The following is a 16,059-nucleotide window of genomic DNA, read 5'->3' as shown; positions in this document are numbered from 1 at the left end:
GCCAGTGAGTGTATATTGTGCAGAAAAAGGAGTTGGACACCTGGAGGAAGTCCCATTAGGGAAGGAATTGTGATTTTAACATATTGTACATGTTACGCCCCTAGTTAGAGGACAGAAATAATGGGGGAGATTTACTAAAACGTGTGCACTCAAAATTTGATTGGCTACCATGCACAGCGGCACCAGATTCTAACTTCAGCTTGTTCAGTTAAGCTTTGGCAATACAACATGGATGCTGATTGGTTTCTATGCAGAGTTGCACCAGATTTGGATTTTTTTAGGTTTAGTAAATGTGATGGACTACCTGACACCCCACCTGGTATCTCTGCCAAGAAGCTGCTTACCAAGCTCTGGAACACGAGGCCATTGAATTTAGCTGCAGCTACCGCAAAGAACTAGACAACACCAGTATTTGGAGCAAACCAGAAGAAGAACTGCTTTATTAGAGAAATACTGAATTTATACAGAAAACCATCAGATAAGAACTAATCACATTATCACAGACAATGGCCACCTTAGACAGTCCGGCGACCCCCCCACAGGAATATATTATACATAGGTAGTCAAAAGGCTATTAGTGACCAGCTCCTTCTGCATAACTTGAAAACACAGTAAAACACAGTTTTCTTGGTAATTGTTCTCCTGCAGCCCTATGAAGTCTGTGACAGTAATTAACGCCCATTTTTACTTTTTTGTACATTTTTAATATAATTCATTATTTATTCACAATGTCTATTTTAGCTATTGGAGTATTACCTTAAAAGCCCCATTAGTATGCACCAATAAACTGATTTACAGTAGGTTGATCCAATTTATTTAAAAATAAAAAATTGAAAGCTGAAAAAAACTGAAAAGACCTGACATTATCCTTAAACAGTAGTTTCGCTTGGACTCAGAAAAAGAGTAGAACCCTAAAATCTTGCCTTGTTAGTGCATATAAAAAAAGTAAAAATACTCTGTCTTATTAAGGTGATATATATAAAGCCTGGTTCCTATAAAGATTTCCTAAACCTTAAGCTTAAAGGAGAATTAGTCAGATTGCCCATATATACAGTATATACAGTTGTTCTCATAAGTTTACATACCCTGGCAGAATTTATGATTTCTTGGCCATTTTTCAGAGAATATACAGTAAATGATAACACAAAAACTTTTCTTTCACTCATGGTTAGTTTTTGGCTGAAACTATTTATTATGAATCAGCTGTGTTTACTCTTTTTAAATCAAAATCACAACAGAAACTACCCAAATGACCCTGATCAAAAGTTTACATACCCCAGTTCTTAATACCGTGTATTGCTTCCTTTAACATCAATGACAGCTTGAAGTTTTTTGTGGATGAGGCCCTTTAGCTTTTCAGATGGTAAAGCTGCCCATTCCTCTTGGAAAAAAGCCTCCAGTTCCTGTAAATTCTTGGGCTGTCTTGCATGAACTGAACGTTTGAAATCTCCCCGGAGTGGCTCAATGATATTGAGGTCAGGGGACTGAGATGGCCACTCCAGAACCTTCACTTTATTCTGCTGTAGCCAAAGACAGGTCGACTTGGTCTTGTGTTTTGGATCATTGTCATGTTGGATTGTCCAAGTACGTCCCATGTGCAGTTTCCTGGCTGATGAATGCCTATCTTTCACCAGTATTTTTTGATAACATACTGCATTCATCTTACCATCAATTTTAACCAAATTTCCTGTGCCTTTGTAGCTCACACATCCCCAAAACATCAGCAATCCACCTCCGTGTTTCACAGTAGGAATGGTGTACCTTTCATCATAGGCCTCGTTGACTCCTCTCCAAATGTAGCATTTATGGTTGTGGCCAAAAAGCTTAACTTTAGTCTCAGCACTCCAAATGACTTTGTGCCAGAAGGTTTGAGGCTTGTCTCTGTGCTGTTTGGTGTATTGTAAATGGGATACTTTGTGGCATCTGCGTAGTAATAGCTTTCTTCTGGCGACTCGACCATGCATCCAATCTTTCTTCAAATGCCTCCTTATTGTGCATTTTGAAACAGCCACACTACGTGTTTTCAGAGAGTCATGTATTTCCCCTGAAGTTATTTGTGGGTTTTTCTTTGCATCCCGAACAATTTTCCTGGCAGTTGTGGCTGAAATTTTAATTGGTATACCTGACCGTGGTTTGGTTTCAACAGAACCCCTCATTTTCCACTTCTTGATTAGAGTTTGAACAGTGCTTATTGGCATTCTCAATTCCTTGGATATCTTTTTATATCCCTTTCCTGTTTTCAACTACCATTTCTCGCAGATCCTTTGACAATCCTTTTGCTTTCTCCATGACTCAGAATCCAGAAATGTCAGTGTAGCCCTGGATGAAAGATGCAAGGGTCTGTCCGGAGTTCAGAAACTCATTGCCCTTTTATACACATACACTAATTACAAGTAAACAGATCACTTGTGTGCATGTTATCAGGCCAAAATCACCAGGGTATGTAAACTTTTGATCAGGGTCATTTGGGTAGTTTCTGTTGTCATTATGATTTAAAAAGAGTAAACACAGTTGATAATAATTGGCTTCAGCAAAACACTAACCAGTAGAAGAAAAATGTTTGTGTTATCATTCATATTCTCTGAAAAATGGTCAAGAAATCATAAATTCGGACAGGGTATGTAAACCTATGAACACAACTGTAGCTCAACTCCCATCACCACTCATGCTCACCTACCCCAAAGCTCAATTTATCCATCTAAGCCATGGGTCTTATTCCTATATAAGCTTAATAATAGACAATCTTGGAGTTTACCCAGAGTTGATTACCTGATCCCCTCCCTCATGTTAAGTGTTTCAGGCAAGTGAATGGCAGCTCAGGCCTGGAGGACACAGGCTCCTCCATATTAAAAAGCACCAGGTAGTTGAAATGGCTCCAACACTGGAACAGGGTGGTGGGGGGGGGGGGGGGGGGTGAGGTACATTTAAGAGGTGAGAACCTCTGAGAACCTGTTACTTTCCTTTGAATGGATAAAGTGACTGATTCTTTTTAACGTCCACTCATTTAAAAAGGTATGCAAGCCATTCAGCATATTATAGTAAATACTTCTGTTAAGCTTTGGTCGTTGAAAGATTCAAAGTGGTTGTAAATGATTATTTTTTTTAAATAAAAAACATGTCTGTACTTACCTGCACTGTGCAATAAAATGGCACAGAGCGGCCCCAAACCCCCTCTTCTCAGGTCTCCCACTGGCACTCCTGGCACCTCCTCTCTTACTGGTACCCCAATAGGAAGCCTCTTCACATAGGGACACTTGTGTTGGCTTGCCTCCAGCCCCGCCCCATCATCACAGGATTTGATTGACAAGAGTGGGAACCAATGACTCCAGCTGCTATCGATCTGCCCAGTGAGGAGTAGGGATGAGCCGAACACCCCCTGTTCGGTTCTCACCAGAACATGCGAACAGGCAAAAAATTTGTGCGGACACCATTAAAGTCTATGGGACACGAACATGAATAATCAAAAGTGCTAATTTTAAAGGCTTATATGCATGGTATTGTCATAAAAAGTGTTTGGGGACCTGGGTCCTTCCCCAGGGGACAAGTATCAATGCAAAAAAGTTTTAAAATCTGGAGTTTTTTTGGGAGCAGTGATTTTAATAATGCTTAAAGTGAAACAATAAAAGTGTAATATTCTTTTCAATTTCATACTGGGGGGGGGGGGGGGGTGTCTATAGTATGCCTGTAAAGGGGCGCATGTTCCCCTTGTTTAGAACAGTCTGACAGTCTGATAAAAGTTAATTGATAAAAACGGCATGGGTATTTCCCCACAGGGGAACCCCGAACCAAAATAAAATAAAAAAATGCGTCCTTCAGGTCTGGTATGGCTTTTAAGGGGAACCCCACACCAAAAAAAATGGAGGGGGGTTCCCCTGTGTGAATTGGTAATGGGGTACAAATGTAGGCCATTGTAGCATTATTAAAATCACTGCTCCCGAAAAAACGGCTGTTTTTAAAACTTTTTGTTTTGCTTTGGTACATTTCCCCTGGGGGCAGGACCCAGGTCCCCAAACACTTTTTATGACAATACCATGCATATAAGCCTTTAAAATTAGCACTTGATTTTTCCTATAGACTTTTAAAGGGTGTTCCGCGGCTTTAGAATTTGCCACGAACACCCAAAATTTTTCAGCGAACTGACGAACAGCCATTGTTCGAGTTGAACATGAGTTTGACTCAAACATAAAGCTCATTCCTGGTAAGGAGGGACAAAGCCAGTAGAGGCGCAGCTCTAGTGCACAGCGCTGGATCACAATGGGGCTCAGGTAAGTATAAGTATTGTGTCTGTGACACAAAAGTTTTTTTTTACCTTATTGCTTAATAGAATGCATTAAAGGTAAAAAAAAACTTCAGGCTTTAAAACCACTTTAAGATCTTCTCAGCAATGCAATTCTAGGTAGGAGTGGCCATGCCCCTAAAATTTACATTTCTGGACAGGACACTTAAGCCTCCTTCACACCATACACGCAGAAAAACTGATGGAAAAAACACACAGATTTCACTTGCAGAGACATCAGTTTTCATGAGCGCTTCAGTGAGTTTTATACATGTTGCAGATTCCTGCACAGAAAAAATCCACGTGATACCAGTGTTGTGGTGTGAACAGGGCACATAAACAATTTTTTTCTTTGTGCCCTTGCAGAACGCGTGCAGAAAAACTCACGTCTCTCTCCGCACATGGTGTGAACAAGGCCTTAAAGGTAAAAGAAAGTCATAAGAAATATTTTTTTCCCCTATGGAGAAATCCATAGGTTTCCTAACCTTAGAATTAGTTCTTTGCAGATTTTCTCTTTGAGTCTTAGCAAAACTGTAGGTCATGTCATCTACCTTTCAACCACTTTGGCCATTTAGCAAATGTCCTTAGGTAATATTTAGGTAGATCATATTTTAAATATTGCTTTGAGCACAGGTAAAACGTGTTCAGGCTTTTTTGTCAGTTTTTCCCCAAATGCTTTTGCTGCGTCGCTAAAATCTTTCGCGTTCTGAGAGGAATTTAGCTTTTGTTGATCTTCTTCTGAAAGGACACCTTCATTGTTCAACTGGCCAGTGATCTTTGTGTAGCCACCAGAGTTCTTAACCACATCTACAAGCTTATCCCAAAAGTCTCCTGAAGGAAAGACAAGACATTATTAGAATATATATATATTGTATTCATTTTATGCATATTGATGTATTTATGTATTGGTTTTATTATATGTTGTACTAATTATTGGAGTAGGAAAGTCCCCCACTAGAAATTGTTATTATTTAATAAGACACTAGTCCAGTTAATATACAAATATTGTAATAGCTCTACTTCCTTATTGGGGTGGATCTGGCCTCGTCTCATTTAAGTATTCATAAGGTAATCTGAATGCTTCCTGTGTATACAGGAAGTGATTCTATACTGACCAGATATGGGGAAAGAGGATAATTGTGGTACTTCTGTTTTTTGGCCATTCCCGGTAAAATGTCACTTCCGGTTCCAGGAAACGTCACTTCCGGTTCCGGCAGAAACCAAAAGTGGTAATAATTTTTACTGCGCCATCAATGGTAGTAGTGGGTGTCACTGGGTGTAGTGGATGGAACTTAATACATATAAGGCAGCCAGTCATGAGCCCCAGCAGCTTCTGATGATGCCCAGTAGGAGGGGCGAAATGCGTCAAGACGAGGAGACCTGGAGACTATTGTTTGCACGCCAAGGTGGCGTTTTGCTGGACGTTTTTTGATGTAAGTGTAATATCTTTAGATTTTATGAATAAACCTTGCAGTATTACACTATATACATTCTTTTTTCTTCATTGCCATACATCTTTATGGGTACCTGACCACTAAGAAGGAAAGGATTCAGGATGTCTATATGTTTTCAATCCTACTGGAGGAAGATAGGAGGTATCCCTACATAGTATCTACAGAACCTAATTATCAGTAATGGAGATGCTGACCTGGAGATACTAACAGGCATATTTACTGCTTTTTTTCAGGTGAGTGGGTACCCAGGAGGGGAGCGTGCATAGTCACCTGAAAATCATCACTACTACTGTTTAAAAGTTCAACATACCAAATTGGATGGACTTTATATGATTGCACTTTATACTTTTGCACTTTATATTTGCACTGAGCACTTCGTATTATGCTGTTAAGCCATATTGTGATATTGTATATGTTGGTATAGGTTTGTTTCATACTGTGTTGGTCTGAGTTAAAGGAGCAGCGCTGAGTATAATAAAAAAAAAATATTTTGGGGTCTTTTACCTTTCACTTTAGCAGCAGCGCAATCGCTACATATATTGATTTAGTTTTATTTTCCATAGTGCGGGTTCTTTTTTCTTTATTATTAGAATATACATTCACTGACTTTTACTACCTGCTACTATTGTACATAAAAGTTTACAGACCTGGACTGGACATACCTTCTTTGTTCTTATTGGTGTCTCCAACAGTCTCAAGGACCTACAAGAAAAATGAAGGTAGCATAAACATTCAGTGCGTTTATGTTCTCTATTTTTAGCAAAATAAATATCAGAATGTAGCTACCCCAATGTTTGCTATGCATGGACATTGCTAGTGTGCTAAAAAGCCTCAAGGCCCTCGTGGCAATTGAAGCATGCCATGACAAAAAATGGCAGAGACAGAATTTTTGTTCCCAATCCCATCTCTTCCTAGTCCCTTCATTTATTTTTGCTGTCTTCGTTCACTTTAAGTCTTGTTCCCATTTAATACTGTAGTTCCTTAAACTTGAGCTGTTAGTAATTTGGCTTTTTTTCTGACAGGTGTCCCAGGCCAGAGGAAAAAAAGAATACCGGACCTTTGAATGTCAAGTATTCTGAAGCTTTGAAGTTCTTGTTATTGGTCTTTGGGTCAGATCTGGGTCTAATACAATTATTTTGTTTCTGAAAAAGTGATTTGGTCATAACAACTGCAATGGAATAAAAATCAAATGTATTATCAATGCTTATAAAAAATACATTTTAATCTATAGATTTACTATATTTCAAAAAGTATATTGTGTACTGAATGCATAATCAAGATACAATCTTCAAACCAAAGTTCAGAGATTGACATTTGATTGCCATCATACCAGGTATTATTCTGTTGACAAAGGGGACCAGGGCACTTAGTACAAGACCTGGGGTATATGCTTTGGGTGGCAGAGTCTAGTAACTCACCTACAATACTGCTAACGCAACAATTTACTGTATTATTAAAAAAATAAGCCAAATAACAAAGGCTGCCATTGCTATTACAGAAAACTGGCCAAGTAGTTTCTGGCTTAAAAGTATGATTGATATTCCTTTTTAGATTCCATTTAATAGTAGCTGTATGTAGGGGACATTGTAAATTCTTTCTTGCACCCTCTCATGCCAATGTGAGATAGATTTTTACACAGACTTTCACAGCTTCTACTTTACACCTTTTGGAATCAGACTTCCAAAAGTAAACTGGGCCCTAACAGCATTCCTATATAACCTACTATTGCAGCCAAAAAAGACTAAACGCCTGCAAGAATTCTCAGTGTGTTGTATCTTACCGTAGGATGCTTTGGATCTTCTCCGACTGCTTTCAGGTCTAACTGTTGGGACTCTACATTGTCTAGGACAAAAATATGAATGAATATATAGTATATGATGTACTGAATTGAGCAATCTGTTTCTAGGAAGATAAGTAAATATACCGCAATTCGCAAAGAATTTACTTTTGTAACTCTAAAGGCATTTTGTTTTTAGGATAGTGTTATGCCGCGTACACACGACCGGACTTTTCGACGGACTAAGTCTGATGGTCTTCCTGACGGACTTTTGGCAGAGGTCAGACTGACTTTCTGAACGAAGTGGACTTGGCCACACACGACCGGACTATGTCCATTCGAAAGTCCATTTGTTTTGAACGTGATGATGTAAACAGGACTAAACAAAGAAGTTCAATAGCCAGTAGCCAATAGCTGCCCTTGCGTCGTATTTGGTCTGTCGGACTAGCACACAGGGAACGGAGCTCGGCAGCATTTGGCATTGTGAATCGAGCGGAGGACAGCTCGATTACACAGCGCGGGGGACATCGCTGGATCCAGGGGACAAGGTAAGTAACTCTCCCTGTTTCCTCCCCTGCATCCAGCGATGCGATCCCGAGTCTGGCTCGGGGTTACCGCTCCTGTTAATGAAATCCCAACCCGAGCCAGACTCGGGATTACCGCTAGGGGGGTTAAGAAAATCGAATAAGATGTGGAAATGCAGTAACACACTGAAATATACTGCGTTAAACGTGCACTGATGCACTGAAATATACTGCGTTAAACATGTAGTAATGCACTGAAATACACTGCGTCAAATGTTCAGTAACTAACTGAAATATACTGCATTAAATGTGCAGTAACACACTGAAATATACTACGTTAAACGTGTAGTAACACACTAAAATATACTGCATTAAACGTGCAGTAATGCACTGAAATATACTGTGTTAAATGTGCAGTAACGCACTGATGTATGCTGCTTTAATTGTGCAGTAACGCACTGAAATATGCTTCGTTAAACGTGCACCAACACACGGAAATATGCTGTGTTTACGTGCAGTAAGGCACTGAAATATACCTGCCCTGACAAAATAAAATGACACTAAAGTAATAATGAATGGTCACACTACACTCACACTGCTTTATCACTAGATTCACCCTAAACTGACACTAAAGTAAAAATGAATGGTTGCACTACACTCACACTGCACTATCACAAGAATTACTCTACACTTACACACGATAGGATTTTCCGACGGAAAATGTGTGATAGGACCGTCACACAAAATTTGAGAACTGGTTCTCAAATTTTTCGACAACAAAATCTGTTGTCGGAAATTCCAATCGCATGTACACAGTTCTGACGCACTAAGTGCCACGCATGCTCCAAATCAAGCAGAAGAGAAGCACTGGTTATTGAACTTAATTTTTCTCGGCTCGTTGTACGTGTTGTATGTCACCGCGTTCTTGATGTTCGGAATTTCCGACCAACTTTGTGTGACCGTGTGCATGCAAGACAAGTTTGAGATAACATCCGTCAACAAAAAATCCCAGGGATTTTGTTGTCGGAAAATCCTATCATGTGTTCAGGGCATTACTCTCTAGTAGCACTGAGCAGAGCCCTGTTCTATCTCTCTCCATGCCAATATCACACTACAAATAGCCGCTATTGAAAGAATACTTTTATAGTGTGGGATGGGTTAAGAGCAATGAGCCATGATTGGATAGGTTTATCATTACTTTCTCCAATCATGGCTCTGACAATGCTCTGTGCCCTGACTGGGCAAAGCTTTCATTGGTTCAGCCAATCAGGGCTTCCAATGCACAGCGATGCAGTGCACCGTGGTCATTCGGTGGGCCAAATTGTTGAACGCCCCCGACAATTGGAATGTTTGTCGAACAAGCCACTGTTCGGCCCAAACTAATGCAACTCTACCCAAAAGCTTGTCCTGAAAAATTGTTAGGACAAATAAAAAAAGCATTACGAAGAGTACTTTCTAAAGTAAGCTGTAAAAGCAACAAAATAGATGCTAAGGGAGAAAAAAACAAACACTGTGGTGTGCTTTTAAAAGGTTTAAAATATTGATCATATAATAAGAGGATTTTGGCAACTGAGTTTAATTCTGCTTTAAATAAATAAAATTGTTTTCATTTTTGTGTAAATAATTACAAATCTACAAATGCAAAATGGTGTGTATGTGTGTTAATCATTTTACTTACCTTCCAGATATGCAGCCATTTCTGTACTAATAGCATTCAAATCAGGTTCAGCTTGCTGTAAAAAAGATTAACGTTAAATGATTCCATCATTGTTGTTAATAACACATATGACAATATTTAACCCCTTCCAGACTGCCTGCCCGCACTGTACTGTGGGCAGTCGGCCCATTCAGGCAGAGGGACATACTAGTACATCGCTGCCTGCTTCTGGGTATAGGGCATGCGTATTGCTGCCCCCCCTCCACCCCCCACCAACACCTGCTGAGGCTGCACACAGCGGGAGTCTGCCAGCAAATCCCGGCCAATAATTCATTGCTGGGATCTGCTGATCAGCAGGGCTGAAAATCAACATAGAGCTCTGTGCATAGGGAACAAAGAGATCTCTTATGCCGCGTACACACGATCAGACTATACGTCTGCCGGACTTTCCGAATGAGCAGACCTGTCCACACACAACCGGCAGACTTTTGAAATGAACGGACTTGCCCACACATGGAGGAAAGTCCGTTCATCTTGAACGAGGCACCAGGTAGACAGGACTAGCGCAGGAGATCAATGTCGCCACCTCTATGGGCGAGATTGACACATCGCTGGCCCCGTCACCTGGTGTGGACTTAAAGGGGAAGCCCTACGCCAAAAAATATCCATATCCATATCAGACCCTTATCCGAGCACACAACCCCGGCCGGTCAGGAAAGGGGGTGGGGACGAGCGAGCACCCCCCTACTGAGCCGTACCAGGCCGCGTGCCCTCAACATGGGGGGGTGCTTTGGGGAAGGGGGGCCGTGCGGCACCCCCATCCCAAAGCACCTTGTCCCCATGTTGACGAGGACAAGGGTCTCTTCACGACAACCCTGGCCGTTGGTTGTCGGAGTCTGCGGGCGGGGGGCTCATCGGGATCCGGGAGCCCCCTTTAATAAGGGGGCCCCCAGATACCAGCCCCCCCATGTGAATGAGTATTGGGGTACAATGTACCCCTACCCATTTTTCTCTCAATTTAATCTAATATATCCTTAAAATGGATATAAAACACAAGCCTTTCTTTCTGCTTTTATTTTGAAAGAAATAGCAACAAGACTCGATATTTGTCATTAAAATTATGAACATCTTTGCTAGCACGATCACAACATGACACAACACAATAGGCTCCTTTAAAAGATTTGAATAGGGGCGGCTCTATCTGAGTTGAAAATCGACTGAAAAGGAGCCCTTGGATACCTGCTCAATGTCCAAACGAAGCTACACATATGCACAGCGAAATGTGTTGATGTCATTACAGCCCAAATGCCACAACTTCATTTCCCACAGTGTTGGTGAGCATAGAGGAGGATCATCACTGCTCTGGAGGGGAGCACCCATTGACTGGGAAAATCCACCTACATATACTCACAAGTCTGCTCGGACCCCACTTGGACTAGCGGGAAGCCAGGAGAGGAGTACTGATGTTTGACGATATACATGCAGCCGCACACCCAGCCAAAGTGACCTGGTCGCCACATCCCTGCTGGTGCACACATGGAAGTAAGATCCATTACAATCTGGATCCAACCCAGTAAAATGGATATGGACTGCTATCTGAGAACTGGGGGTTCCACAGGAACAGTAAAGTACCGGCAGACACAGATTATATTTAAAGTGTTCTATCTAGCAGGGGGCGTGGCCTAGCGCATGGAGATGTAGGATGTGTCCTCCTGGGGCTCCCGCACACATCGGACTATCCACAGCTCTCAGCGCTCCACTGAACCGCAATAAAGGTCGGTAATGGGAAGTAGAGGTGGGGGAGAGGGCCACCAGAGGCCTGAGCCGCACAAGGAAGGGGAAATCGGCAGTTTTTTCACCCGATTAGGGCCGAATCAGCACAGCCCCCCTCATCCATAATGGCACCGTCCCGATCCTCAGGCACACATGCGGCCTCACAGGGAGCTGCTTCACAGTACTCCATATCACACATGAGAACCAAACAGTGCGCCAGGTCGCCTGCAGACTCTGAAAACGGCTCCATCCATTCTGCCTGTCATTCCCCTGAACCACACTGGACCTTCAGTAGCTGGGACATGGAGGCTTATATTAAGGCCTTGCCAACAAGACATGATTTTGAAGCCTGTGTGCAGAGACTTGAACATTCATGTAAGCAAGAGATGTCAGAGCTGTGCATAGACATCACAGACAGGCTGGAAGAAGTGGAACACAGTGTAGAGGAGACTGTCTCCACATTACAATCACATGAAGCCATTTTACACCCTGCAGATTCAGCAAATAATGTACCACCAAGATGACCAAGAAAATAGGGCCAGACATAACAATATATGCATCCGCAGCCTCCCAGAGTCTGTGGAGACCAAAAACCTGGCCCCTGCAGTCATCACGATGTTTAATGAACTGCTCCAAAAAGCCAAAGATGCCCCTTTGGACCTCGATTGTGTACACAGAGCCCTAGTTCACAAAAATCCAAACCTGGAACACCCCAGAGATGTGATATGCAGAGTACACTTCTATGTGATTAAAGCTGACATAATGCAAGCAGCATTCATGCAAGAGACCATATATTTTAATGGTGCCCAGGTCTCCCTACTTCCAGAACTCTCCAAGCTGACCCTGGATATGCGTCGCGCTCTGAAACCACTTACAGGAGCCTTGCAAGCAAAATAAATTAAATACCGTTGGGGTTTCCCCGTTTAACCTTTTTCCATCTCACGATGGGAAGTTGACGACATTCCGCACAATGGGTGATCTCTTAAAATTTCCTCTGGACTTTTGACCTTCCACAAATCCCTATACCTGACTGGCCACTTCATGCTGCTGCTGCTGGACTCCCTGTCGCCACAGGCTTGCAAAATAAACCCAAGAAGAACAGACATTCCCGATCGGAAGCCTCCAAGTCAACACCCTAATGAACTCCCACTGCCTGCACTTTGACTAATTTTCTCTTCACAAGCAGCAGACCCGTGAAGCTGTCCCTGATTTCAGGTTTGTTGGGACATTACATTTCTAACCTACTTTTTATCTCCCTTATACAGGTTTTGACTTTCTCCTTAGAAATGTGAACTCCTTTTAAATGAGACGTATTCCCTGTTAGATATTGTTATCCCTCTTTCATTTTTGCCCCCCCCCCTTCCCCCCCACCACATTATAATGTACTGTTAGGCTCGGTTCACACAGGGGGCGACACGAGGCGACACGACTTGCAGTGCCGCGACCTGACAAGTCGCCCCCGTTCTGTACTACGGAACCGTTCTAAGAGGAGCGACTCGAGTCGCTCCGACTTAGAAAAAAGGTTCCTGTACTACTTTTGGGCGACCTCGGGCGACTTGCATTGACTTCTATACAGAAGTCATTTGCAAGTCGCCGCTGAGGTCGCGGCAGGTCGCGGCGCGGCAAGTCGTGTCGCCTCGTGTCGCCCCCTGTGTGAACCGAGCCTTATATCGACAGCCAGTAAAAGGACCCTGTATGCTATCAGGTTAACACTGTATTCAGGGCCAGATTAAGAACATCATGGGCCTGGTGCTGAGGATTTTGGTGGGGCCTTTTATAAACAATATATAAATAAAAATGCAAACTATTTTTTGTTATAACAAATTAAATTAAAGAGAGAGAGGGAGGATGAGAGAGAGAGAGAGAGAGAGAGAGAGAGAGAAAGGGGAAGAAAGAGGTGTGAGGGGTAAGGGAGGGAGGATGAGAGAGAAAAGGGGGGATGAGAGAAAGAGGATGCACATGAGCATGTGTGGGAATGACATCAATGCAGCCTGGCCAAGGTAAGTGACCGAAGGCACAGAACCCAGAAGGAAGACCGGGGTGAAGATGTAAGTGCACGGGCCCCGCCGGATTGATCACAGCACAGCACTGGAGGGCTCAGTCTGACAATTTAAGTGTACCCTAATGTGCTAATATGCTGAGCATACTTGTACATTATGGCATAACCTACCCCAGGGCCTCTAAAAAGAAGTAATGTTAGAAAAGTTTACTACCGCTTTAATATCACAGGATCCCAGGAGCCTCTCATGGGGCCCCCTACTGACCCTGTGGCCCTTGGGCAGTGCCTAAGTACATAGTTGTCAACATTTCAAAAATATTTTCAGGGACGTTTTTTTTTTTACAAGTGCTATATTTATAGTAGCTGACATCCCCCGTGTTCCTCTATACATCACAATAGTAATTACTAAATTAAATAAATACTAATAATGGGGCAGAACAAATATGAGGACTGTGAAATTTCCTTTAGTTGAACTAACAAAAGTGTGCCCATTCTAGAGCTGGTAACATTGAGGATATTCAGTATAATTTTAAAGAACAGTTTGTGTGGGTAAGAGGCATAGGGGAGGAGTATGGATGGTATAAAAGTGGGAAGTATGTGCAGGTGGGGGAGAGGAATGTGGAGAGTCTAACAGTGGGCACTATGTACATGAGAGGAGTGCAGAGGGTATGGCAGAAGGCACTATGTACAGGAGAGGAGTGTGAAGGGTATGACAGTGGGCAGTATGCACAGCAGAGGAGTGTAGAGGGTATGACATTGGGCACTATGTATAAGAGAAGAGTGTGGAGGGTATGACAGTGAGCAATATGTACAGGAGTGTGGAGGGTATGACAGTGGGAGAAGTGTGGAGAGTAGGACAGTAAGCAGTAATTACAGGAGAGGAGTGTGGAGGGAGGGTATGACGGTGGGCTCTCTATATAGGAGAGGAGTATGGAGGGTATGACAGTGAGTAGTATGTACAGAGAGGAGTGTGGAGGGTATGACAGTGGGCACTATGTATAGGAGAGAAGTGTGGAGGGTATGACAGTGAGCACTATGTATAGGAGAGAAGTGTGGAGGGTATGTCAGTGGGCACTATGTATAGGAGAGGAGTATGGAGGGTATGACAGTGAGTAGTATGTACAGGAGAGGAGTATGGAGGGTATGACAGTGAGTAGTATGTACAGGAGAGGAGTGTGGAGGGTATGAAAGTGGGCACTATGTATGGGAGAGAAGTGTTGGAGGTATGACAGTGGGCACTATGTATAGGAGAGGAGTATGGAGGGTATGACAGTGAGTAGTATGTACAGGAGAGGAGTGTGGAGGGTATGAAAGTGGGCACTATGTATGGGAGAGAAGTGTTGGAGGTATGACAGTGGGCACTATGTATAGGAGAGGAGTGTGGAGGGTTTGACGATGGGCACTATGTATAGGAGAGGAGTGTGGGGGTACGGCAGTGGGCACTATGTACAGGAGAGAAGTGTATGACAGCGGGCACTATGTACAGGAGAGGAGTGTGTAGGATATGACAGCGGGCGTTATGTATAGGAGAGAAGTGTGGAGGGTATGACAGTGAGCAGTATGTACAGGAGAGAAGTGTGGAGAGTATGACAGTGGGCACTATGTATAGGAGAGGAGGATGAAGTAATCTGGGAAGGAAAAATGTAAAGGTTTGTGGAAGGATGTTTAGGGACTGCGTAGTGGTTAAGCGGGCCATACATGGATTGAAATTACACCAATTAAGCAGAGACCAGCCATAGTCGATCTATGTATGGGCTAGCTGGTTTTACACAAGTCAACCTATTAACTGACTTGAGTACAACCAGCCTGTCAGGTTTTCCCCAAAATAATAAGTGCTTCCAGCTATAGTTAGCAACACTAATCATTGTATTCACTGGCAGAACACAATAACACTGCGGGAATGATTGCCCCATTCACAGGTCAGCAGGTGAGAGGGTGTGTGGGGACAGGCTGGGGAGAGATACTAGTCAGTCCCTGGGAAGGCACTGGTTAGTATCAGAGCCAGATACACACAGGTTACATACGCCACGATCGTTAGAGCGAGAACAATAATTCTAGCACTAGACCTCCTCTGTAACTCTAAACATGTAACCTGTAAAAAAATGTAAAGCATCGCTTAGTACACAACAAAAAATCGTGCTAACTTTAGTGTTTTTTTTTTTATGAATGAAACAGTTTCTTTCCAAAAAAAAGTTTGAAAAATTGCTGCGCAAATATCGTGTAACATAAATAGTTGCAAAGACCACCATTTTATTCCATAGGGTGTCTGCTAAAACCAGGGGTGGACTGACAACTCATGGGGCCCCCGGGCAATAGGAGATTATGGGGCCCCCAGGCAATAGGAGAAGATTATGGTGCCCTCGGGCAATAGGAGATTATGGGGCCCCCAGGCAATAGATTATACACACACAGACACACAATATACACACACACACAGTATACACACACAGAATAGACATACACACACTGAAAAGGTACTGGAGAGGCGGGGCAGCTATAATCTTGGGATTTAAAAATAAAAACACAGATTTTTACATACTGTCCCTGGTTTTATTGAAGCTGGCAAACCTGATGGGGCCCCTTGGTGGCATGGGGCCCT

At 42.8% G+C, this 16,059-nt stretch overlaps 1 protein-coding gene across 2 annotated transcripts in view; it reads right to left on the bottom strand.

Moving 5' to 3' along the window:
• Positions 1–411: 411 nt before the first annotated feature.
• Positions 412–16,059, bottom strand: part of LOC143943377 (receptor-interacting serine/threonine-protein kinase 3-like) — a 152,582-nt gene continuing 136,934 nt past the window's right edge. Inside the window, exons 7-10 of one of the 2 annotated variants that reach the window (XM_077465105.1) lie at positions 9,710–9,764; positions 7,511–7,572; positions 6,378–6,432; positions 412–5,107 (exon numbers count right to left, since the gene is read on the bottom strand). In XM_077465105.1, coding sequence (XP_077321231.1) covers positions 4,881–5,107; positions 6,378–6,432; positions 7,511–7,572; positions 9,710–9,764 — 399 coding nt within the window. In that variant the 3' untranslated portion in view covers positions 412–4,880. The remainder of the gene's footprint in view (positions 5,108–6,377; positions 6,433–7,510; positions 7,573–9,709; positions 9,765–16,059) is intronic. The other variant, XM_077465106.1, reaches the window with a different exon arrangement.

This window comes from Lithobates pipiens, unplaced genomic scaffold, assembly GCF_037356315.1.
Source record: "Lithobates pipiens isolate NorthernLeopardFrog02 unplaced genomic scaffold, aLitPip1_a1.2 Scaffold_30, whole genome shotgun sequence".
In the NCBI taxonomy this organism is placed as follows: domain Eukaryota; kingdom Metazoa; phylum Chordata; class Amphibia; order Anura; family Ranidae; genus Lithobates; species Lithobates pipiens.
The sequence above is the reverse complement of the archived record's forward strand: the minus strand, read 5'-3'. Positions and strand labels throughout refer to the sequence as shown.